Source organism: Chamaea fasciata, unplaced genomic scaffold (assembly GCF_029207755.1).
Source record: "Chamaea fasciata isolate MVZ Bird 193981 ecotype frontalis unplaced genomic scaffold, bChaFas1.0.hap1 SCAF_6, whole genome shotgun sequence".
NCBI lineage: Eukaryota > Metazoa > Chordata > Aves > Passeriformes > Sylviidae > Chamaea > Chamaea fasciata.
Window position 1 is genome coordinate 35,546,672 of NW_027094091.1, and position 26,167 is coordinate 35,572,838.

Here is a 26,167-nt window from a genome sequence, read left to right on the forward strand (position 1 = left end):
CCCACCTAAAATAGATCAATCTCAGAACAGACTCCAAAATATGACATTCTACATACACAGCTACTCCTGTGGATGATATTATTTAACTCTGTGATAATTATATTGATTACTGCTGACTGAAAGTGTTATTAATCTTCAGAAGATCTGAGGAAGAAGTAACTTATAACTGTGCAGCATAACAGAATATAATTTATATATTAAATGACAGATATAGAAAGAACTTAGTGTTTCAATTTCTCTGCTACTATTTTTGAAGCATTAACTAGCTTGAAAGACTGTCTTAGTTTTCCCGTTTTCCTGTTCCTAGAAAAATGAACTATGATTGAGTAAATAAAATCAATGTTTTGCTAACAAAACTTCTAACAATTATTTGTTTGTTTGTTTGTTTTTCCTTGCTGTTAGCTTGGTAGCCACAAAGGAAACAGACAGTGCAAGATCTCGTAGCATGCCAATGTCGCCATCCGATTTCCTGGATAAGCTAATGGGTAGGATGTCAGGCTATGATGCGAGGATCAGACCAAATTTCAAAGGTAATTTCAAAACTAAACTTTAAGGTTTTCAGCATGTCAGTATTACTGCTCACAAAACTGCAATTTCTGAAACAAAAATGAAAACTAAGGACATTCACTGAAAAAAAAAAAGTGCCTTCTTTTGCTTTTCTTTTGTGTGTATGGCAGCTCATTTCAATGGCCATACACACTACACCTGCCACTTTCACAGCTGCCCAATTGCAGGCTTTTCGTAAATATACCTTATCCTTAGATTTGTGTTGTCTAACATGGTTTGTTAGTTCCCTTCCTTTCCTGAAATGTTTACTGATGGATTCAGATTCCTACCTTGTATTGCCATAGCATGAAACACTATGGAAAGCAAGTTTTGTGAAAGATTGGCCAAACCTTCATATCTGTCTGGTTCCAAAGAGTCTGTAAATGACATTGACCATCAAACTCAAGACAGCTTTTCTTAGTTACCAATTCCACCACCAAATTATATTCCTCACTCCTGGGTCTCATTTGTGCCTTGAAATGCCAAAAGGACCATCTTTCATCTTGTTCTTTTCCCTGTTCCCAGTTCTCCACTGAAATTACAAGTTCTCAATACATGGAATTTTGTCTTGGCATGTGCCTATTACACACTTACCACAAAAGAGATTCAATTAAAACAAAGCAGATTCAAAGACTGAAACAGCAGAGTTTGCAAACAGAATGACTATGTCTCCTGAGGGTCTTAGCATATTATCCAGACTCAGGCACGTTAGAGTATTTAATGAAGGATTACAAAACCCATATTTTCATATGAATATGCAAAATACCGTACAGAAAAACGCCATCCATTCTAACTTTCATGGTCTAGGAAGTTTAGGTAAATTTGACTATTCTTTTTTTTGAAAACAAGGAACCTTTAAATAAGGTATCAGTCTTTAAATTGGCCAGAATATAAAAAATGTTTTGAAAGAATAAACCTATTGTGATTAAAAATTACATTATTTTCACTTTGCCTTAGTTGCTTTCTCCTATGCCTGTCTTCTTGAGTCCAAGATATTCTCTTGTCTCTAACATTTCACTATAAGGCTTTACTCCATGTTTACTACAAAAATTTTCCTTCCAGCTGGCAGTGCTTTCTCCTCCAAGTCATCTGTCACTGCCTTTCCATCTTAATTCTTATTCAGCAAGAAATGTTATAATTTTTTGACACTTCTGAGTTACAGAAACTTAAGTGGTTTTGACTCTAAAGCCACTGCTATGTGCTGGTTTTACCAGAATTTGCCCAGTCTGATTCATAAGGACCATGTAAGAGATTTGTCAGATTACTTCCTCATCAGCAAGCCATAAACAGTTGGTTGTGTATATATAAACTTATTACCCAGGATTTACTACAGCTGGAAATGCTTTGCTCTTTTTAAGTTAGTGATGCTGATATTTCTCGGGAAATTATAAACGTGCACTGGAATTTCAAACACATCTCTGTATGATTTGGGGATTGGATTTTATAGTTTGTCATGGACAGCATCCAATCACAATCTTCTGATGAGGCAACAATGAAGAATAGGCAGATGGTTTAGAGATTACAAAATTAAATGCAGTACTTCTTGAAAGTATAATTCAGAGGATTTAGAGCTTTGTTTTGTAACTATTGAAACTTAAAGAGACAAAACCTAATTTGACGTTGTTCCTTTTCAAAAAGTGCACATTCTAAATTTTCTGGACAGCTGTGCAGTTTGAGCAGATCTGCCCAGAATGATTCAGACCTACCAAAAAGAATAAGTATCTCCTTAAGTGATTTTGCCACTTTTTGGTTAGTCTTATTGCTTCTACAATGCTGGGGCTTAATGCCTTTTTGAGGTTTTAAACTGGTAGTTTTAAAGAAAGAGGAAGTATTAGTAAGATAACTCAGACATTAATTATAAATCATTTCTTGTTCCAGTAAAATTCCTATGCAGACAAGATTTTTAATGGCCAATTTTATTCATAATTAATTTTGGTCAAGAAGACAAAGTTATATATTTTGTCTATGTGCTCTGCTTTTGGATGCATAATACTGCGTATAAGTTCTTGTTCAAAAAATATAATAGAGAAGACATGGTATTTATTCAGCTATGGAATACAACAGGAAATTGAGAATCTTTGTAAAAGCTTTGTTCCAGTTGCTTTTTTTTTTTTAATATGTCACATCAAACCTATAGCAAGGTGCTTCTCTTACTCAGTGTCCACATTGCAGATGATATCCATTCCTGCAAATATGGAAAATACTTCATTGTCTTTCAAATTTGAACACAATTATGTAAACTAGGTGTAAAGTATTTAAATATCAAAGTAAAAAACTGGTCATTTACATAGGAAGATGCAAAGTGTTATTTGCCCAGCTATTGGCAAAAAAAATTCAGGAATCATTAGTTTAGAAGCTTTGAAAGCCAGGAATTAATTGAAAAAAAAATTCAGTTACATATGTTCTCCTGATCCCTTCTGGAGGCTCTTTATATTTTTGGTCTTTACATTATTTTCTGGCAATAAAATCTTTGTGGTTTGGAATAATAAAAAGCATAATTATTTTGTTTGCTTTAAATTTCTTGATTGTTTTACTGCCATGTGACATACTAAGACACAAAGATGTATCACTTCCTTTTGATCTTTACAAATTTGTATATTTGCAGATTACTGCCTATTGTATACCTTTCCCAGTATGAAGGGTCCTCTTCTACTAAAGTTGGTTTTGTGTGGCAGCTTTTCACAGAATTTTTGATCCTCTAACTTTTTGACACCTTCTCCCCAATATATAAATATATTAATCTATGTAATGTATTTATATACAATGTCAATCTGTATCTCCTAATTCTAAAAGTTATTATTATTTCTACCAGTTTGGCTGGTACAGAGGTAAGGTTTGCAGAGATGAAGTTCACGTTCATGTCCCCCACCATTATACCGGAAACCTGGGCATTTTTTTTTATTCAAATTATACTTGCTGGACATGGCGTGTATTTCCACTGCTTACAAAATTGACGCAAGTCATAGCTGATTCCCAAGGAATTGTATTTCCACAATTCTGCACATATTTTTATGTCTGGATTTATTGACCTCAGCTGGTCAGTTTGTTCCTGTTCACTTGGTCTGAAATGTCTTCTACAGTCCTCATATAAAATTCCAGCAGAATGGCTCTAGTGTTTGACACAGCCAGCAATTGGAGACAAATGCTGCTACAAAGACTTCATTTGGTATTTCTGCTCTGACCTTCTTCACTTCCATGGATACTTTTATACCTTAATCATCTTCTTTCAGCTTTCAGATCTTGGCAGGATTCTATTTTTAATGCCTTGTAGATAGTGATCATTGTTAGCTTTTCTGTCTCTAGTGAGTTTTAGCTCTATTTCTTTTCTGCCTCTCTTTAATCTATGTTCAACTTGCCTGAATTCCTGTGTTCGAATATGACTTCCAGCTTTTACAGCTTCTCAGTCATGATTCTTTTTGACTATGTTTTGGGAAGTTCATTTTTACTCTCAGCACACTGTCTTTGAGTTAACTCTAAAACATTTGTAGGCTACTTTTAGCTTCTACTTTTGTGTTTCTTTTAACTAGCTATCAACTATTTTATTATCATTTGAAATTAGGCATCAGCACCGTAGTGATTTAGAGCTTTTTCTTAACAAATGCAACTATGTTTATAAAGCAAACTCATATTTTAAAGTACAGTCCTATTTTAAGCAAAATAGCATCACATCAAATTTGAAAGGATGGCGGGTACCACAACATGGAAGTGTTTGAAAGAAAAGCTGCCTTGCAAACAAATTACTAACATGAGCAAGATGTACAATTTTCTCCCTGACAGTTTTTAGTGACTCTGCCATCATTCATTGTCCCTGCTTTTCATTTTTCCCTTGATCCTTTTCAGGAGTTGAGCTTTTAATGTAAAGCTTTTACTGAATTCTCAGAAGTACTGGACATACTCAATAACTCTAAAACATTAACTGCGTACCAAAGTGACTGCAAGTGCTACCTCCTTACCTGAGAATTGTGCTCCGTAGGTGTAGTCTTGTGTATTGAAAAGACTGAAGTATGTGTGGAAGTGTTTTGTTAGAATTGCTGTAAAAAACAATTTTTGCTGTCAGGAAAGAAAGCTGGATGTTCCAAGTTCTGTCATATTGGCAGAAGTTTTAATGCGCATTCTAATTCTTCAACTATTTAATGTGAAATTTATTGGTCATGTTAGATGTTGCTAGTTGCAAACCACCAGTAGTGGCAGAGCAGTTTCTTTCTTCAGTGATACTAAAAAAGAGATGACATAAAGGATTATAAGACCAGTCTTCATATTCCAGATACAGATCTCTCACCATTAGGCTTAAAACTACAGAAAGAATCCAGGTTCTCCAGTGATGAACTAGTTTATTGATACAAGAATATTGAGTTGTAGGAAGGTAACAAAAAAAACTTGAGGTGGAAAAACCTTGTTTCTGTTAGACAAGGACTGAAACTGATAAGGAATAATGGAAAAATTAGCATGCCTTTCCACAATGACATTTTTAAAGAGACTACAAGAAAATAATTTAAACCCTTTTCCATGAAGAGGCAATTCTTTGTTCAGTTATCATAATGACTGTTCTGCCACTACTGATACTTCAAAATGCAAGATAAGACAAAACAACAGTTGACTGAGGACCCGTGGTAACAAAGAATTCAGTTATAAATGGACTCTTAAACATTTTGTGAATTTAGGAGAAATGGGAATAGAATCTAAATTACTTTCTTGTAAGCGGTAGAGATAAGAGCAGCAATAATGCATTTCTTTTGCCAGCAACGACAGATAAAATTGAAGGTAGAAGCTGCCTTGAGTGTAGAAAGTAATTTTTTCCCCTAATTGTTGTGAGAAGTGACATGCCTTCTCACTGAAATACATAGAAAATATTTTTACTGTATATTGCAAATGGGATGTTGGGTTTTTTTCTTTTTTGTTTAGAAGCATGTCTGCAGGTTTGTACTGAACTTCGTTGCTGTGGGTTTTTTTTAATTGCTAAAGCTGGCCAGATACGTAGTGTACCTTTGAGAAAAATCCAAAGGAAAATTATTAGAAACCATTCAATTTAATTGTGCATTTAATTAGTCGTGAATGTAGCATTATTTCTTCCAAATCCAGTAACTATTGCTCCTGAATGGTTTATATTGAATAATCAATCAATAAGCAATAATTCTGGAACAGGGACTGGTGGGGTTTTTTTTCTGTTTTGCAGGTCCTCCAGTTAATGTCACATGCAACATATTTATAAACAGCTTTGGGTCCATTGCAGAGACAACCATGGTAAGATATTTTAACTCAGTCAATGTTCAAAGTTTATGTTAAATATGTTCCATGAGCTCTAAAGCTAGCTAGGGCTTCTCTTCACCTGCAACTAAGCAAAGAAGGAAATCCACCTCTGAGAAAGGAAAGTGAGAATTCCTAATTTGGAAATTGACTTTTTTTAACAAAAATTTAATGATTATACTATCACACACAATTAAAAGTAAAGCCAAGGGTAGAACGGGTTTTTTAATCATTTCTCCCTAAGTTTTATTTGACAGTTGCAATGACATAAATATTAGATAGATATTAGTTTCTATAATGTTCCACCTTTCTAACCTCCAAAGTGCTAATTTATTAAGCCATTTTGTTAATAATATTTTTTAATTTCATCATATAGAGATGTATACTTTATTTTAAAAGTCCTTCTTCCATAGAGTTACTGCACTGAAATAATAGAATGACTAAAACTATGAACTGGTATATAAGATCTGGAATAAAAAGGAGTGGATTTCATGCTTTTGTACATGCGCTTAAAATTTGTCTACTAAAGAAAGACAGATGATACAGTACAAAAAGATGAGATTTTAACAAAATAAGGAGAAGAGGTCAGAGTGTAAAACCCCCAGGATAACCTCATTAAAAGGTGAGACTTGGAGTACAGATATAATCACTAAAATTTAAAGAGGGGGATATTGGCATTCCTTCTCTCTACAAGTGTTTCACATTTTTCAGAAGAAAGTTAAAAATACCTCTTTGAAAACAGTTACATAATAATTTTGGGGCAGAGAGGGTTAAAATACAAAGAGATAACAAAACAATTATGGGAGTTTGTAAGATCCAAACATAGAAAATACTCTGAAATCCCAACAATTTCAGGGGTAAAGACATATCCTTACATTCCTTACTTGGAATGACAGAACTGGACTGATATAGTAAAAAAAAAACCCAACCCAAACAATCAAAATCCTACTAAAAAACCTTAACATAACCAAGGACCTGTAGTTAGAAAAACAATAAGAAAAATTCATATAGTCAAATATTTCTGTCCCCTATCTCCAAGTGGTATAAACAATTGCCTGCTCTTTACCTATCTTGCAACATAGTAGTAGATGCTACTGAGAGAGGTAGATTTTTTTTTTGTTGTTTTTGTTTTTATTTTTGTTTTTGTTTTTTTCAGATAGAAAATTACTTTAATTTGTATTTGGGGGCCTTTCCAGATTGCAAATCCCAAACAGATTGACAGGGCATCCAGAGAGATTTATTCAGGTTCAATCAGAGGATTAAGCAATACCCAAATGATTAGAATAGTGTTCCACAGCTACTTCCTAATGTCTGGATGAATGAATCTGCTCCAAAAGAGGAGACAGACCACAAGGTCAGCAAAGTGCAAGGACATAGGCACTCGATTGCCATATACAGGATATGTACAAAACTGGAGTTGTTAACACAAAAAATTGTGCTGAGTTCGGGAAGAGGATGACCAAGTTTACATCCCAAGCGCATTTTCCCTCTAAAACCAGAGAATTATAAACATTTCCTTTCAGTGCAACTTAGTTAAGTTAGTACAATATTTCTATTTTACAATGAAACTACATTTTGCTTTGTGTTACCTCAAAACCAAATTGAAACAGTCAAGATAGACAATGACCTGGTCTGTAACAAATAGTTCCAGGTAATGTAATATATTATAGAAAATACCAAACCTGGTCAGAACCACAAGGTTTTTCATTCTCTTATTTTTATGCATTCAAAAAACTGGACATTTAAGCACATCCTTGACTTTCATGATGCTCATGTTGTGTTAATAATGTATTCACTGATACAGCTCAAAACAGCCTTCTACTTATTGTCAGCTGCTGATGACCTCTCAAAGACTCAAATCTTTCTTTGCAGAAGAACAAATGTTTTTCTCTAGACAGAACTTTCAATTTTGTGTTTTATTAGCTTTTCTTCTCTCTAACACTGACGGTATGAAAATATGAAAATCTTTCTACCTTTAAGTGACACTGAAAACAATCTTGCATTATTTCACAAACTGAATTTCTGCTTGATTTAACAAAAGTCAACTCATTGCAGTTCAGCATGTCTTCAATTTTCACTATTTTATCAACTGAATTTACTGTACTTCTTAAAATTCAGGCACCTATGTCTTAACTCATTAGAACAAATTTTTAGACTCAAAAAGGACTTTTAAATTCTTGATAAATACCTCTTTTTCCAAACTGTAAACAGAGCAACAACTAAGCAACTAGTGCAAAATAAAACCTGGCCACTGATACCTTTATCAGCTGGTATTTAAAGCTACCAGCTGATAATGGAATATGCATATATTCTACCAGCTTTAAAGGTATCCAAATACATCGAGCCCTGTCCCTGGCAGAGTCCGTCTCTGTCCGGGTCTCCCGGGGTCTCTTGCTGATGACCAAAATCTTTGAGCTCCCTCTGCTGCCTCGGCTGTGCACAACAGAGTAAACAGGCAAGAAAACAAGGGGTTAAAAAACCCGCGGCCCGTACAAAGTAGCCCGATGCAAATTTCACATTGCTGGGCTGAATAGCCCTCAGTAAGGACGAGGAGTGTGGCAGTGAGCAATGGGAAGGGCATTGTGTGACTCTTGGGTTTAAGAGGTAAAGCACTTTCACTTTAACTCATCTACACCTGCTCTAACAGCTCGGGAGAGGCAGACAAACCAAAAAACTAGCATGAATGGGTTTACAGCTTGTCAGTTCTGTAAACTGCTTTCCTTCCTTCCTTCCTTCCTTCCTTCCTTCCTTCCTTCCTTCCTTCCTTCCTTCCTTCCTTCCTTCCTTCCTTCCTTCCTTCCTTCCTTCCTTCCTTCCTTCCTTCCTTCCTTCCTTCCTTCCTTTCCTTCCTTTCCTTCCTTTCCTTCCTTTCCTTCCTTTCCTTCCTTTCCTTCCTTTCCTTCCTTCCTTTCCTTCCTTCTATGGGTTCCAGTTATTTCATATCCTCTTTCTCAAAGTACAAATCAGATGGTTCACAGCAGGGAAAAGAATGCCACCTCTTGCTAGAAGCTGTGATTCTAGTTGAACTGAGGTGATTTTAAGCGATCATATGAGCACCTTCATGTATGCCATGTATGCTCTGAGGAGCCACGCGAAAAAGTAGACTACATAATTGAAAGCTCCCTTAAACAAACTTTTTATCATTGCACCACTTAGGATCCAGCCTCACCAATTTTTCTGTGTTATCATGCTGAATGGGAGCATTAGATCGGTGGATATCTCAATGATATTAACAGAGTAAGAATTTCACACTCATCCTCTAGAAAAATAAAACTCCTATTGTTTCACACGTATTAAGGAAAATCTAGGGCCAGTGTTTCATATTTTACATGTTGCTGTTATTCTGGGCTTTTACACATAAGAATTTGGAAATCTGGAAGAATAAAAGATTAAAAAAATGTGAAAGCCCACAATAAAATTACTGTTTCATTATAATGAAATTAACATAACATATTTAACACAAATTAACACATGAAGTTTTTCATTTGAGATAAACAGTAACATACCTAAGCACACATAACCTTAAAAATCTGCTGGATCATCTGGATTGCTTGGTCAAGTAAATTAAATCTATGTTGGCAATATGGGAACCATATCCTACAGGAATGCAAATACTTTTCTTACTGGTGCAGTGGAACTTAAATTTCAGCTTTTATCACAATACCCTAAAAGATAGATTCCTCAGAGAGTTTTGTAGCTCAGGCTGTGTTCAGCTTGTATTCACACTTTATCTCCTAAGGCTAAAAGATTTTGTGGTCATTAAGAGCAGTGCCATATATATTGTTGGCAATTACAAACAAACAAACAAACAAAAACCAAAAAAAAAATCCCAGATTATTCAGTCATACAGGGTCAGAATAATATCAGTGCCAACACTTTCAGCTGCAAATGTTCAGAGTCAGAATACTGAATACACAAAACAATTACTCTATTGGGTACGTAGTAGGTCATACCAAAATTCCTGGTTTTATTCTAGGAAATGTGACTAATAAACTTGCTCAAGGTTTTCTGAGTTTTAAAGGTCAGGTACAACACTGACCTTAATGCAGATTTACAGCAATTTTTACTCAGTATGTGTTAATATGCTTAGCATAATGCATATGCTCAAAGTTAATTCAAGGGGATGGTCACAGTGAGATGCGATAGCAAATAACAGTGCAGACAATTAACACTGAATTAATTAATTTTAATTTAACATTCTTAATTAATCTCAATTAACAATTGAAAATCGTGTCTCTGATTTGGCGTTACCATGTTTTTGCTCAGGGGTATTTCTTGATTCAGTCTGAAAAGAATCGAATGTTGATAGGAAGCATGTTATAGATCTTGCTGTACTCCCCCCACTAACGAGATTATCTTGCTTTAAAAATAACATGTTCTTTTAAACCACACCAACCCATTTTTAAGGCACCATAATTACTATCCTTTCATGAGCCACAGCCTTTTAATTTCTTTAGCTGCATCTTTCTTCAATAAGCTTTTCTGATTTTGTTCTATTGTACTTATTCTAGCTTGTCTTTCAATAGATTGCTTGGAAGAAGTGTTCCCTTGTACACATTACAAACCTCAATGAAGAGTTTCACCAAGCGTTATTTTTTCTCAAGTTAATAATTTAGGTTATTGTCTTAAATACAAGGAAATAGATGCCTTTCTTTACTGAAAATACACTGAAGAATCTGTCCAGTATACATATCAAAGTGTTAATATTGAAGTGTAAGGAAGAAACATCTATGCTTTTTATCTCAGATGAGTGAAAGCGAGGCCACACTATAATGGCCAATTTACAGTTTCAGAATTTAAAAAAAAAAAGAAAATAATAAAAATGTTTCCCTGTTTGACAATCAACTCCATCCTATTAAAACAAAGAAAAATTGATTGTTCTTGTGCAAGTTTGGACGTCAGATTCTATAACATTCTTTATTTTTCATACACTGGCCTCTGCCACCCTGATCCTGGGTCACAGAGTCAGGAGTAGACAGAGGTTTTACAAATTGCTACATGTCTGGACAAATCCAGCAAATCCTGTTGCTGAACCTACATTCTAAGCAGAGAGATTGTATCACCTTCCCAATATACAAGATCTATTCCATATTATAAGGAAATTCTATGGGATGCAGCCAAAGTATGCTTGGAAAAACATATAACTGCATATACAAGATATGAATTAGCAAACAAATAGTATCTTTTTTTTTTTTCTTTTTTTCCAAATTTTAAATGGAATTCCAATGCCTGTTGGTTTTCCAAGCAGAAACGAAAAGCATTTTTTTGTACACTTCTGCTCTGGAACTTTTAGTCTCGCATAACTTTTTAGAAGGGAATCTTGGAATTCCCTGGAAATTGTGGTGGAAGATATCAGGTAAAACACTGGCTGGCTTTACAACAGCGTAATGAAGTGGAGAGGGACAAGAAAATACAAGGCAAATGTAGCCCAGCCGATGTCTCATCAAGTTGCAAGGTGTGATGTGGCACCAACTGCTTGCAACAGCAGACCAAGGGTGATGTTTTGTATTGCACATGGGTGCAGTACAACACATAATGGGTGTTGAGGACATGTTTTCAGAGGTGCTGGTGAAGAATTAGTTCAATTTGAAGCTGTGCATAGAAACATGAGGGTCAAGTATCTGATTTGCTGATATATTAAAAAAAAGATCTCTATAGTACTACCAAATGCAAATGATACCTTCTGCTTTGACTTCCTGGTCCTGGAAGAAATGTCAAATCAGGTATACAACTATCTATACCAACTTCAGGTATAAACAAGTTCTGAAAACATTTTATAACCCATTAGTCAGAGACTGTTTCTTAGATCCAGGGAAATGGTAGCAGTAGTAGCCTTGCTGCATATGTTCTGGGTGATATTTCTTTAAATTCTTGTTTACATTAATGGAAACCTAACTTGAAATATTTTTTACCTCACTTGAAGAAAATGCTGAATCCAGAGCTACAGTTGCCTTACTAGTCTAAGCTAGAAATAATTGTTCTGGTTTATCTAAAATATATAAATGTTTACCAGGACAGGTGTTATAATCAGCTCATCCAGACATACAAATGGTCCATTTTAACAAGCATTCTTAAAAAATTTGCAAAACACTTTATTATACAGAAAGCTGAACAGCTTAGTTTATAGACACAAAGCTTTCTACTTCCCTATAGCACTTACTGCAATTATTAGCTACAGAAGACCTGAAGTGACCTTCGACATCATCAGCTCAAGTCCTTGCTGCTGCATACAGTGCTGCTTTAAATACTACTCATCACCTGTTCTAATGCTTCCTAAAACCCAAATGGTTTCTTTACAAACTTATCAAAGGTTGGTCCAGAATCTTTATCTTCTCATTTCAAGGGAGACTTAGCCTTTAGTTAAGTTTTTATATCCTTTGTTTACCTAAAGTCATCTAATCTTCTAGCAAAGCTGGGGAACAGTTTACACCTCTTATTTCCCCTTATCTATGTTTGTTTATATTGGTTCTTTTCCTCTGATTGCTCTTTTTCAGTTAAAGGGAAAGCCATTACTTGTACAGCACTGCACTATGGAGTCATGGCATTACTCCCATCCCTTCCAGTATCTTCTTACTTACTCCCACATTATTATATTAGTCTTTTCAATCTGTTTGAAGGCTGTTATCAGGTTAGGCTGTTCCTAAAAATCTACATCCTGGTATAACAATTGCAGCATTATCCAGAAAAAGCTGTGAAAATGTCTAATTTGCAAACTGAGTTCTACTCAGTCACTATGGTAGGAAATCATAGTATCTGTGAAAATAAGATTGTAGCATCACTACATAGCTCTGTTCACATCATATGAGGTATGCTTTTTATGAAGTTTCTTATTTTGTTGCAATCATGAAAGATGAACTCCCTTGGGGTTATGATTATGTAACACTCGTGATGTTTCCTAAAATTGTAACATAGATACCAGTGTAAAAACATTATAAAAAAATAGTTATATCAAAGGACTAGGTCAAAAGTAATAGTTTAAAAATATTTTAGTGTAGTTGCTTCACGATATGTATTTAAGCAATGGAAATTAATCTCATCATGATATATGTGGATTTTTTTCCTTAACTCCCATTAACGCTAATAGGAGATAAGTCCATAAATCCCCATCTATCACTGTTAGACTACAGCCTGTCTCCCTCAGTTTTACATGAACCTGCCATTTGTTAAGTCTTTTTACAGTGACAAAAGCTACAGTGGACTTTAGAATAGTTGTTAAATGAACCTGAATTAAGAAAATAAAGGATTTTTGGATTGTCATCGTTGTTCCTTATTTCTGTTCTTAAGTCTAGTAAATATGCCCTGGAAAGTTCCCAGTAAAAATATTCTACATGACCTTGAAATTATTGATTTGAGTAAGTTTCAAAGCATCATTTTAAAACTCCATTCTCCCATCATGTCTTCATTCTATTCTGAATACTTGGTACTTCCTGCTCTCTGGGTGTGCATACACTGGGTGTGAATTTTTAATTACAGTAGCCAAAGTAATCACTCAACATGAAAGATCTGTATGCTCAGACTTTTATACATCATACCCATAGTGCAAAGATACATTGTAAATCATACATTTAAAAAGTTGAAACCATTTTATAATACTTTAAAATTAAATAGTAAAATTATACAATTTTCCAAAAGTGTTTGTAAGAATCTGTTTTTTCCATAGTATTTTTCTTTTTCCATAAACAACACACAACATGCTATCAATTATGGCCATTAAAAACTAGAAGAACAAGAAGTATTATGAGTCTGTGATTCAGGCTTTCATTTTCTTTAAAAGTCAACATGATCACAGCAAGGTGTGGTCTGATATGCATTTTTTCTGACAAGTCACTCCCTACGTCATTACTACCATTATATCAAGTGTTAGACCTCTTCCCCCTGCCCCCAAATCCTTTTAGATCCTAATACCAATTTACAAATTAAAAATACTCAGCATCTCTCTGATAGTTTGATTTCTTTTTGCACAAAATAACGCTTATGAGTTCAGAATCACAGACATATTATGCGGACCTCAGCAGCCGCCATCTCCTTTAGGACAGAAATTGCATTCTTTCTTCTCTCACTCCAAAGCACTTCCATTTGACCCTTTATCTAATAAGCCATTTTAGCCAGGAAGTGCTGCTTTGCTGTTTAGATTCATCAAAGAGGTGTCTCTGGACAGAGATCTATAGATTGACACCTTCCTCCCTTTCTCCAAACTGCAGGTAATCCCAAGTCACAGGCTTCTCTGCTCCTCTGCCTATAGCACTCCAGCTAGCAGAGGCTTTGAATTTCTCAACAATTCCAGCCAGGGCTGAAAAGCACTGCAAAGCCAACAAAATCCCTCTTGTCATGATTTAACCCCGGCCAGCAAACTGGTACTGCACAGCCGCTCGCTCACTCCTCCACCAGTGGGATCAGGGAGAGAATTGATTGGAAGGGTAAAAGTCAGAGAACTCGTGGGCTGGGATAAAGGCAGTTTAATAGGACAAGTGAAAAGCTGTGCACACAAGCAAAGCTAAACAAGGAATTAATTCACTGCTTCCCATGGGCAGGCAGGTGTTCAGCCATTCCCAGGGAAGCAGGGCTCCATCAAACATAACAGTACTTGGGAAGACAAACAATATCACTCCAAATATGCCTCTCCTTCTTCTTGTCCCCCTACCTGTTTCTCCCCCCGATATATACTGAGCATGATGCCATATGGTATGGTATATCACCTTGGTCAGTGGCTGTTAGCCGTGCCAGCTCTGTCTCTTCCCAGTTTCCCATGCACCCCCAGCCTCTTCACCAGCACGGCAGCTGGAAAAGCAAAAATTGCTTTGACTCTGTTAAAGCATTGCTCAGCAGTAACAGAAGAACACCTCTATATTATCACCCTTATGTTCAGCACAAATCAAAATATAGCCCTGCACCAGCCATTCTGGAGTAAATTAACTTTACCTCAGCTCAAACAAGCTGCAGCCTTTTCCAGAGTTCGGAAAGATCCCAATTTGCAAGCCTCTAGGCTTAAAATTTAGTTTTGCCCAGGAGCAAATTTAATACCAGATATTTCTTTCAAAAAAAAAAAAAAAAAAAAAAAAAAAGAAACAGGCATCCACCTCTTCAAGGTAGTGGAAACAGAGGCAGTGTGAATAGATACTGACCTAAAACTTTATTACAACCATGACGATATTGAAGGTGAATTAAAGACAAATCTATTGAACACACATAATTGAAAAAAAGTAGGTATTCATTATTTCTTGTTTACCTGTTTTTGATGATAAAACAATAATCTTCAAAAACAGTCCTGGAGAATCTGAATTTATTTCCTTGTTTTAAAAAATAAGCAGTCTTTACATTGCCTGATTTTTCAGCCACCAGGTTTCTTTTTCAGTTAATGGATTTTCAAAATGTAGATGTATAGGAGCATATGCAGGCTAATTTATTGGCATAGCAGGATTAGTTAAAGAAGATTTCTAGTCTGCTTTCCATCTACAAACATTGTAAGTTACAGTATGTGGGATCTCTCGCAATCTTCTTTTTAGTTCCTCTATCTTCTTTTAAAAGATTTAAACTGAATGAGGGTTTAGCTACTTAACTCCTGGTAGGATTGAAGGGATAGAATACTGAAAATTTGATGTTCCTAGGAAGCCATAATTAGGTCCCTTGTTTGCAATATATTTTTCCTAATTTTTGTGAATGTGGCTGCTCTACAGTTTCAGAAAATTGATTATATTAAAAACATAGTTCGCATGTCTTGTTAATGTATATCATATAAAAATATATAAAAGATATACTACACACGAATATAAGAACAGTTTTCAATGTATATATTTATATATTATACTAGTTAATTATTTCATTAATTTTGGATAGTTTTGCTTCAATTTTTAAATATTTATACTAAACCTTACAAGGATACAAGACTATTTCCCAGCTTAGCAAAATGTAGAGAAAATGTTTCAGATTTGTGCCTGTGACTTGTGTTCTGGTACTACCTTAGTGTTACAAATTACAGTATTTGAGATATTTTAAAATAAGGATTCACTTTTCAGTCAGTAACCTTTACTTCTACCCTTTTCATCATGGACCTCATGGAAGCCCATAAAATTGACACTTCTTCTTCTTCACCTTCCCATCTAGGCCCACATGTACTTGTTCACAAAGTTAACTTCTTCATGAAAGGAACAGGTCAGCAAATTGATACTGACTGGAGTATCTGTTAAAATTGTGTCTGTTAAAATTTTATTTAGCTGCCCAAGAGCATTTAGTGTGGCTTAAAAAATCCCTAAGACTCCCTGAGTTATCAGGGAGGATAAACATATCGCAGGATTGCAGGTGACATGAACCAGCATCCAAAAGGCAAAGTACCCTAGGGATTTTCAAATGCCACTAGGTGATGTCTTTGGCTAGACAAACAAATTGTTCCCTTCTTCCTCAGTACTGGTACAGTTCAAATGCACAAAATGTTATGTGTTGCCTTGCTATTGTAAAACTGCTAAAACAACATGATTTTTCTAATAGACCTCTTGCTGCATTTCATGCATATCAGTAAATTTAAGGTCAACTCATATCTGATCAAGTTTGTTTAAAGTTAGAAATATATACCTTCTCATAGCCCACTTTAGCCGGTGTTTAGACTATAGGAGTTAGCAGGCCCTGCTTCTGGCCTTGCCCTAGTTTAGCTTTACCTTTTATTTTACCTTGTTTACCCTATTCTAAACAATGTTGTATTTGTCTACCAACACAAGGAAGACATCAAGAAAATTTAGTATGGAATACCCAAAATTGTATTTGATCTAATTTGGTTACATTTCTCTGAGGAGATGAAACAGAGGATAATTTCAAATACATGTTTCCAGTAAAGATTTATAAAATTAGCCCGTTCAGTCTATCATTAAAACCAGTCATATTCAAAGGGCTAGCATGAAATTCATTAATAACAAAATGGGATATATAGCACCAAAAATTCATGTAAACAGATGAATAATCTCTGAAAAACTTAACTTTTCACTTAGCAAGAAATACCTTCTGCTGTTAAAGCAAAAATTTCTTCAGGGATTTGCTTGCAGAAAATAAAATAGGATCTTCTGTCAACTGAGAATGTGGCAAGGACCAAATGAAGACAGAGGCTTAGGGTATGTTGTTTGTTCATGTAATTGTCATGTCCTTTTTCATCTAATCCCTTCTACTACTGCTTGAAATGCAAACATTTTAAAAGCACCTGAGCTAAAGCCTAAAAAAGTAATTACACTGAACAAGTTTCAAAATGTGATTTTAGTGTCACGCATTAGGACTTAAGAACACACAGCTTCCATTAAATACGGGAGTAGTATATCCAATATTTAATTAATAAATCTTCTAGTACATGCAGTAGGAGCTACAACAAACATTATATACAGTATGTCAGTACTATAATTAATCTTTTTAAGAATAAGCATCCTAGATATTAACTACCTTTGACTTCTGATGATTATATGTGAGCACAGAAACTAAAATCCAGTATTGCTATGGATAATAAACTCAAAAAATTAACTTGATGCTGAAATAAATTAAACCCATCCATGTGCAATGTGCAATTTTAGGGTTTTAGCCCTAAAAGGTATGGAAAGTAAGTAGATATTGTAGCACATTGTTGAATTCAAAGAGACAAGGGAGTATGTAAGGCAAAAATCAAGGAGGTCTCTCAGAAACTACTGACTATATTCTTTTTTTAACTATGGCTTGAATGACAGAATCTGATAGCTCTGTGCTAATGAGCATCCTCTAAATGACCCAATACTTTCTCTAAGGCAAAGACAGAACTATAGTAGTTGCAGTTCTAATCCTCCATCATTCGTAGTGGTGGCAAATGAGGTAGTATCACAGAATCACAGAATGTGTAAATTGGAAGAGACCTTCAAGATCATTCAGTCCAACCCAGCCCTAACACCTCAACTAGATCATGGTATCAAGTGCCACATCCAGTCTCTTTTTAAACACAGCCAGGGATGGTGACTCCACCACCTCCCCAGGCAGACTATTCCAGTATTTAATCACTCTTTCAGTGAAAAACTTCTTCCTAATATCCAGCCTATATTTCCCTTGACGCAGCTTAAGTCTGTGTCCTCTTATTCTGTCAGTTGCTGCCTGGAGAAAGAGACCAGCCCTTAGCTGTCTACAACCACCCTTCATGAAAGTTATAGAGAGTGATAAGATCACCTCTGAGTCTCCTTTTCTCCAGGCTAAACAACCTCAGCTCCCTCAGACGTTCTTCATATGGCTTGTTTTCCAAACCCTTCACCGGCTTTGTTGCCCTCCTCTGGACATGCTCAAGCGTCTCAAGGCCCTTCCTAAACTGAGGGGCCAGAACTGGACACAGCACTCGAGGTGTGGCCTGACCAGTGCCCAGTACAGGGGAAGAATGATCTCCCTGCTCCTGCTGGCTACACCATTCCTGATACAGGCCAGGTGCCATTGGCCCTCTTGGCCACCTGGGCACACTGCTGGCTCATGTTCAGCTGCTGACCAGAACCCCCAGGTCCCTTTCCTCCTGGGCACTGTCCAGCCACACTGTCCCCAGCCTATAACTCTGCAGGGGGTTATTGTGGCCAAAGTACAGGACTCGACACTTGGACTTCGTTTTATTAGACTCTGCCGATCGATCCAACCATTGCAGAGCCATCCTATCTTCCAAGCGGTTGACGCACGCTCCCGGCTTAGTGTCGTCCGCAAATTTACTAACATAAGATTCAATAGCTTCATCCATGTCATCAATGAAAATATTGAACAGAGCTTGCCCCAGAACAGACCCCTGAGGAACACCATTGGTGACTGGCCGCCAGCTGGATACAGCACCATTCACCACCACTCTCTGGGCCCAGCCATTCAGTCAGCTCCTAACTCAGCAAAGAGTGCTCGTGTCCAAGCCCCAGGCTGCCAGCTTATCCAGGAGTATGCTGTGGGAGACAGTGTCAAAAGCCTTGCTGAAGTCCAAATGGACAACATCCACAGCCCTTCCTGCACCCACCAGGCGGGTCACTTGGTCATAAAAGGAGATCAGGTTAGTCAAACATGACCTATCTCTCCTAAATCCGTGCTGGCTGGGCCTGAGACCCTGGCCATCCTGTAGGTGCTGTGTGATGGCACTCAGTATAAACTGTTCCATTATCTTGCCAGGTACTGAGGTCAGACTGACTGGTCTATAATTACTGGGATCCTCCTTCCCACCCTTTTTGTGAATGGGAGTCACATTGGCCAGTTTCCAATCTTCCGGACTCTCACCAGTGAGCCAGGACTGATTGTAAATGATGGACAGTGGCTTTGCAAGCTCATCTGCCAGCTTTCTCATCACCTTGGGATGGATCCCATCTGGGCCCATAGATTTATGAGTGTCCAAGCATCTCAGTAGTTCTCTGACTGCCTCCTCTTGGATAATGGGGGGACCATTCTGTTCCCTGACACCATCAACGAACCCAGGAGGACAGTTGTCCTGAAGGCAAGCTGTCTTCCCACTGAAAACTGAGACAAAGAAGGCATTAACACTTCTGCCTTCTCCTCATCAGCAGTTACTAACTTCCCTCCGTTATCCAATAGAGAGCAAAGGTTGGCCTTACCTTACCTTTCCTTTTACCATTAATGTATTTGTAGAAACATTTTTTATTGTCCTTTACAGAAGTCGCCATTTTGATTTCAAACTGGGCTTTGGCCTCCCTAATTTTTTCCCTACATTCTCTAGCAGCCCCCTTAAATACTTCCTGAGGGACCTGACCCTCCTTCCAAAAATGATACATCCTCTTTTTATTCCTGAGTAATAATAGTACTTATCCCAGAAGAAAATAAGGCAAGAAGCATTCATCTGTGCCAGTTAGAATGCTAACAGAAGCCATACCACTTCAGAATCCAAGGGTATGAAAGCATGTGGCTTACCTAGGGAGAGCACTAGGTGCAGAAGTAGTGTGTAAATTTATTTGCTGAACTCTGAATTTTAATTTTGTAAGGAAGTCTGAGAGGTCTGACATTACAGGTAGCAATGTTGAAGTACTAGTTTTAGCCAGCTCTTTGCCAAATGAGGTCTAGTTCTACTGACTTCAATGTAAATATTGATGGATAGTTATTAGAGTCAAACTCTGAAAGGAATTAGGCAAAATTGAAATAAAGTTTTAACCAAACCATTCACAGGACACCCATCAGGATATCTACTAGTTCTGAAATATGTAAGAAACAAACAAAAACAAACTAAACCCCCAAAAAATGGATTTACCAACCTCCCCCAAAAAAAAAAAAAAAAAAAAAAAAAACAACCAAACAAAAAAGGACAAAAAAACAACAAAAAACAACAAAAACCCCCCACCAAATCCTAGAAATATAAAAACATTAAACCTTAAAATCTACTGCTCAGATGAGATGTTCATCTAAATCCATCAACAGTCTTTTCTGAATAGCTCAAATAATTTTTAAATCTTCCTGAGATCGGAGGCAAGTTAGTCCTCACCCAAACCTCCCATCTAACTGGGCTGTCCTATTTAATGGAAGGAGAAGGAGCACCCACAATTTTCAACCTCGACTAGGATTCAAGCTTTTATCCAGGAACTGAACAGGCCTTACTGCTCATCCTTAACCTTCAAGGGCTGAAATCTAGCCATCCTAATCACCCACAAAGGGTTTAGCCAATTAACTTCAGGCTGGACCAGACGGAAAAGCTTTCTATGTGTTTACATGTGGAACTGAATTATTTTCCTTAGACAGTAGAATGGCAGGAGTGGGAGGATTAGAAACAAAAATTGCAAGAAGTAATTTTCCTAAGGCACATCCATGAAGACATTGCTGTCTGAGGGAGGGATCATGTGGTTCTGGAAAATTAATAAAGTTGCTTTATACTAAGGTAGTGGTACAGTACTGTAGTTGCTCTCAGTCTCTCTGTGGGTTCTGTAATTCCAGAGTCAGAACAATAAAGACATCCTTAGTTTTAACCACTGCCAAAATCAGTTCTGGGAAGAGAGATTCCACCTATGGAAATATCCAGCAACAGAGTGCCAAGAAGGATTCTCTGTGCCATACACAAGCTCCTTATCATAATTAACAGTATATCTCCATTGCTTCTTGTAATGAGTGCCCTACAGCTCTTCAGTGCAGAAAAACATGTTCTCAGGGATGTATGGCATTAGTCAAATATTGGTACTCTGACACAGATTTAATGTGTCAATTAAAGCTAAGCACTAAGCAATTGATTTAAATCACAGTTAATTTGTCTTTCACTGCTATGGTAAATCTTTGACAGATTAATGAGTTACAGTTAATGGTGGAGCATGGAGCTTGTTGCAATTGGTTTTCATTCATTAATTGAAATGCCAAACAGCACAGATATATGCACTATCCTTGCTGCAGTTCAGCCCTGTAATCATAGATTCATAGAATATTAAGGGCTTGGAATGGACCTTAAAGATCATGTAGTCCCAACCCCATGCCATGGGCAGGGACACCTCCCACTAGACTAGGCTGCTCAAGGCCTTATCTAACCTGCCTTTGAGTGCTGCCAGGGTTGCAGTGTCCAGAACCTGCCTGTTCCACTGCCTCATCACTCTCACAGTAAAAAATTTCTCCACTCAACCTTCTCTTCTCCAGGCTGAACAGCCCCATCATTCTCATTCTGTCTTTATTGCAGGGGTTTTCCTGTCCTCTTATCAACTTTGTGGTTCTCCTCTGGACTTGATTGAACAGCTCCCTTCTTGTACTGGGATCACAGGAGCTTTAAACAGTACTCCAGTAATAGTGCTAAGATGTAATTAAAAAAAAAATAACCCTCCTATTGGCTATTATAAATAAGACCAATGAAAATATCACCAGTGTTTGTTAGCATTAGAAAATAGATGAACCATTTCAGTTCCATCTAAATTTATTGAAAGTAAAGGAGGGATATTCTTGTCTTTAGATTTAAAGTGTTTTCTCTCTCCCATTTGATATACTTACAGAAAGCAATCAAGTAATAAATTCATAACACCAAGCAATCAAGTAATAAATTCATAACACCAAGTCCTTTATGATATCAGTTTTAACAACTTTTCATGTCTACTCTCACAAAACTGACTACCATGTCCAGTCCTGTATCATTCTTCCCTACACTTTCTTTTACATATTCTTTTGAACAGATAAGGCTGCACCATGAGTAATCTCAGTAAAGGTGGAATTCTGACTATTAAGCATGCGGAAATAAAAGGCAATCCTTTGGAATACAAAAACTATATTTGCATTTCTCAAATGTGAGTGTGAATCTCAAGGTTCTTCTCCTACTTTGACTTTGCAATGGCATTGGTAACCTGCATGGAAAATGACTTGACAATTTGAGTGGCTTACTTAAATTTAAATATTTGAGTTTCTGTACCTGAAAAGTTTCATCAAAGGCATACTGAAATTGTTAGCTGAAAAACTTTTGGTCCAGTCTGAAATTTTCAGCTGTGTAAAGGAAAACTAGAAAATTCCATCAATTTGGACAAAGTAATTGATTACTTAAAATGCAGCCATAGTGCTTAAGAACAGTGAATAAATTTAAAATGGAAAGCTGTTATTACTACAAAGTACTATTATGTCACAGGTCATCCTGTCTAATTATACCAGTCAAGGCAGCAATAAAAGCATGTCAAGTTGCATGCATTTCAGACACCAAGACAGTAACTTTGGAAAATCTCAGCAGTAAAAATTAAAACTATCAATGTGTTCTGCAACATATCAGCTTTTCTTGTACAGCAGTGAAAATGAGATTTCATTACAAGTATCATAGTTAACACACAAAGAAAAATTTTTCCACAAGATCAATATTTTTTATAGTTTAAACAAGTGAATGAAGAATCATTTGACTACATTATACAAAAGACAAGTCTTTATTTCACTTAGAAGTATGTGTTAGGCAAACTTATAATAGTATTTAGAATGGCAACAGTGAGAGTTCTGTAATTTATGCACGAAATTTTGAAGACTTGGTTCAAATAACAGCATACAAAAATTGTGAGAGCAGGTGATATTCATTGTTCAAATGAGAGGCATATTTTGGAATCTCTCAGATCTAGAAGGATTCCATATACAGTGCATATGAAAAATGCATTAAAGAAATAGCAAGAGTTAGGAAATTAGTATCTTGAGGATTTGTTCACAAATCTCCATGAAGCTACATTCTGTATGTTATGGTAATATAGCTCTTTCTGTACAAGTATAATGAAGTAGAAATCAAAATATTCCGTAAGTGTTTCAGATTTTACCATGTGCTGGAAATTACTAATCAAAACGTAAATACTGAGGTCCATAGCGGCCTGAGCCTTGGCATGGACAGCAAAGAGCAATTATCTGATCTCCAATTTTTATTTTATTGAGCCTTATGAAGCACATGAACAGTATCCTGACCCTCTAGGAAAGCTCACCTTGTGGCTAAGGTTTTGAAGTATGGTGAAGCAAGTGCGGACCCGTGTCCCACTCTCATTCTGTAGAGCCAGGGTACAGCAGCTGTTCAGAAAATGGCAGCCTTGAGGCTACAGATGAGGCTGTGGGAGTCACCACAACTGAAATGATGATTTCTCCCTCCCCTCAAGGAACCTTTCTGTCACAGTTATTTGAATTAAGAATCATCCTTTCAGGCAAATAGCACATGAGAATACAGAGTCTCTTGTAGGATAACAAATCAATTCAGGCAGTTTGATTCTTGTGTCTGTGTTTGCATTGAACAACCCTACTTGTTTAAAGCAGTTAGGCCTTGTGTTCATAACCTGTAATTATAAATTGAGATGATGAATACTTGTCCTTCATAAAATAGCAGTCAAATATATCTCTTTCCTTTAGATGGATTAAGATTTTTTTTTTTTTTTTTTTTAGTGAATGAGTGCCAATTTAAGTCAGAGTTTTCAAGGGAGAGAACAATGAAAAATAGCTCCAGTTGCTTCAGTGAGAAGTTTAACCAGGACTTTTTTTCATCTTAAAAGCTGGAAACAACTTAAACCAATAAACTTTACTCATACTGACATACAGAATAACTTAACATAATCTTGAAAGGATTCCATCATTTGTCATTCTCCATTTTCCTTTTTCATTTGACCTTCCTGCTATACATTTTTCACCTGTTCTGTCTCACATATGTGATAAGACCTTTGATCTGCAACTAATCCTGTCCATAAACTCTTCATATTCTGCTGAAAAAAGTAAAGTAAATAGACATATCTCAAGTTGTATAATTTAAAATATGAACACCATAAAACCCTTTTTATGCTTCTCATTTCAAACTCAAGACAAATTTGTGATAGGGGTAGAGTTATATGGAATTATATGAACCATGGAGGTTGGATTTCCTTATCTGAGGATTTTTTTCGATTGCCGTGAAATGCATCTTTATTCTTATCAATTGTGTCCCCACTAATATAAATAGGTATCATTCTGGCATTCAGCTAAGTAATTCTTTTGTCATCCACAGATGGACAGGGGATTACATGGCTAAGAAATGAAATAAAAGCTAAATCCCTATGCTTGAAAAAGCTGTGCTTGTTTTCTCTTATATTCAGGATTACCGAGTGAACATCTTTCTCCGTCAGAATTGGAATGATCCACGCCTTGCGTACAGTGAATATCCAGATGACTCTTTAGATTTAGATCCATCCATGCTGGATTCAATTTGGAAACCTGACTTGTTCTTTGCTAATGAAAAAGGTGCCAACTTTCATGAAGTTACAACAGATAATAAGCTGTTGCGGATTTTCAAAAATGGAAATGTACTTTATTCCATCAGGTGAGTCTCTAATCTAGTGATTTTTTTCAGATAGAAGCTCAAAAGTATAATTAGGAATTCCTAAAACATATATTCAGTTTCTAGACATGCAAAACTATTATGTGTGAGTTTTGAATACAAAATTTTCTCAACATTCCTTGTTAATATTAAAATTGAAAACGATCTCTCGTTAGGCATGCACATAGTAAAAGTACTAAGAAAAGTATCTTTCCCGTTTTAAAGTACAGGTACTGAGCCTAGAGGAACTAGGACACTGCACAGAAAAAACAATTGTGTAGTACTATAATCTGAGTTGGCCTACGTATGAGTTCCACAGTCTGTAGCCTCCAATGTCAGGACAATCCAATGTTACTTCTCTTCCCCCTTTCTGGATATTGCAGTTGCACTTCAGCTTGAAATCATGTCCTGTTTGAGGAAGTATGACATTTAAAGATTAGTCATTTACTGCTGGAAATGGAGAGAAAACTGGAAAGTAAATTTTTGAAAAGGTTTTAAGAAGCTGAAAGCAGCAATCATAAGTATTGACAAAATCTAATTATCCCACTTCTCTTCCCACCACTTTCCTTTTAATGCAGACATCAGTAGGCATTTTACCACTGTATTGACAAACCTGATCTAATGAGAAACACATTGCATATAAATATGCTAATGCCCCACTAGACACGGTATAGATTTGGTATTGAAGCAGTGACTCACTTGGGCAAAATGTTACTCTTTCCAAAACAAATATACTATTGTCCACTCAGTGTTTTGCTTTGCATGCTTCTATGACACTGAATTAAAGTGTAATTAGACTCTTTGAAGAGACATCAGGAATCTGTAAACAATTTGTATACTGGAGAAAAAAAATCTTTATGACTTGCATGGATGTGTCAGTGGCAAGAGAGTCTCCTTCCTCCTTCCCTCCTTCCAGTGTGATTAGGCAGCACTTTTTCATGCTTGCAAGGAGAAAGGGTTGGGTTAAAATTCTTATGAGGATTTCATATCCAAAAGGAGGTTACTCTGCCCATCTGGGAACAAAATCAATCTTCAGTGTCACAATGTGTATTTTGTCACTAGAAAGAGATTCAAAGTAGGTTAAAAGGATTCAAGTAGAAAATGGATCTAAATCAATTATCTGCAGATTGTCTGAGTCACCCCAAGAGGCACTGACTGTTGTTCCACTCTAATCAAATAACTCCCTGCCTTGCCTTATTCTTTCCAAATACATACAGCACTGTGTGCTGTACCCACCACTCCGTTGAAACAAGTTTGGATTTCAACTTCAGTACAATTCAGACCAAATTCATGGCTGCATGAAATAGGGTGAAAAATCCGAAATGTGAGAAATATTATCATATTAATTTCTAAAGGCAAATATCAACTGTGCTGAATGCAGATACCAGACAGCTCCTCTGTTTCTTATGAAGCCAGAAAGTTTATGTTGCCTTGATTTAATTAAGAACTATTAGTTTTAAAAGATTTAAAATCATATCACTGGCCTCTAGTTTAGCTATGTGCATTTGAGTGAGTTAACCTTCTGATAAGATATGCTAACTGCTAGTGTGCTGATATTAAAAGGAAAAAAAAAAAAGTAGTTTCTAAATTTTCTTCTTTCTTTCATTCACTAATTTCTCCTCATCCCTAATCACATTGGAACAATTCAGACAAGAAAATAATGAAAGGCAACAGTCCCCA

The 26,167-nt window shown here is 36.4% G+C and overlaps 1 protein-coding gene across 3 annotated transcripts in view; it reads left to right on the forward strand.

Annotated features, from left to right (window-relative positions):
* Nucleotides 1–26,167, forward strand: part of GLRA3 (glycine receptor alpha 3) — an 81,343-nt gene that overhangs the window by 21,028 nt on the left and 34,148 nt on the right. For 2 of the 3 annotated variants that reach the window (XM_066185947.1, XM_066185948.1), the window contains exons 2-4: nt 403–530; nt 5,720–5,787; nt 24,267–24,490. In XM_066185947.1, coding sequence (XP_066042044.1) covers nt 403–530; nt 5,720–5,787; nt 24,267–24,490 — 420 coding nt within the window. Of the gene's footprint in view, nt 1–402; nt 531–5,719; nt 5,788–24,266; nt 24,491–26,167 lie in introns of those variants that run through there. The other variant, XM_066185949.1, reaches the window with a different exon arrangement.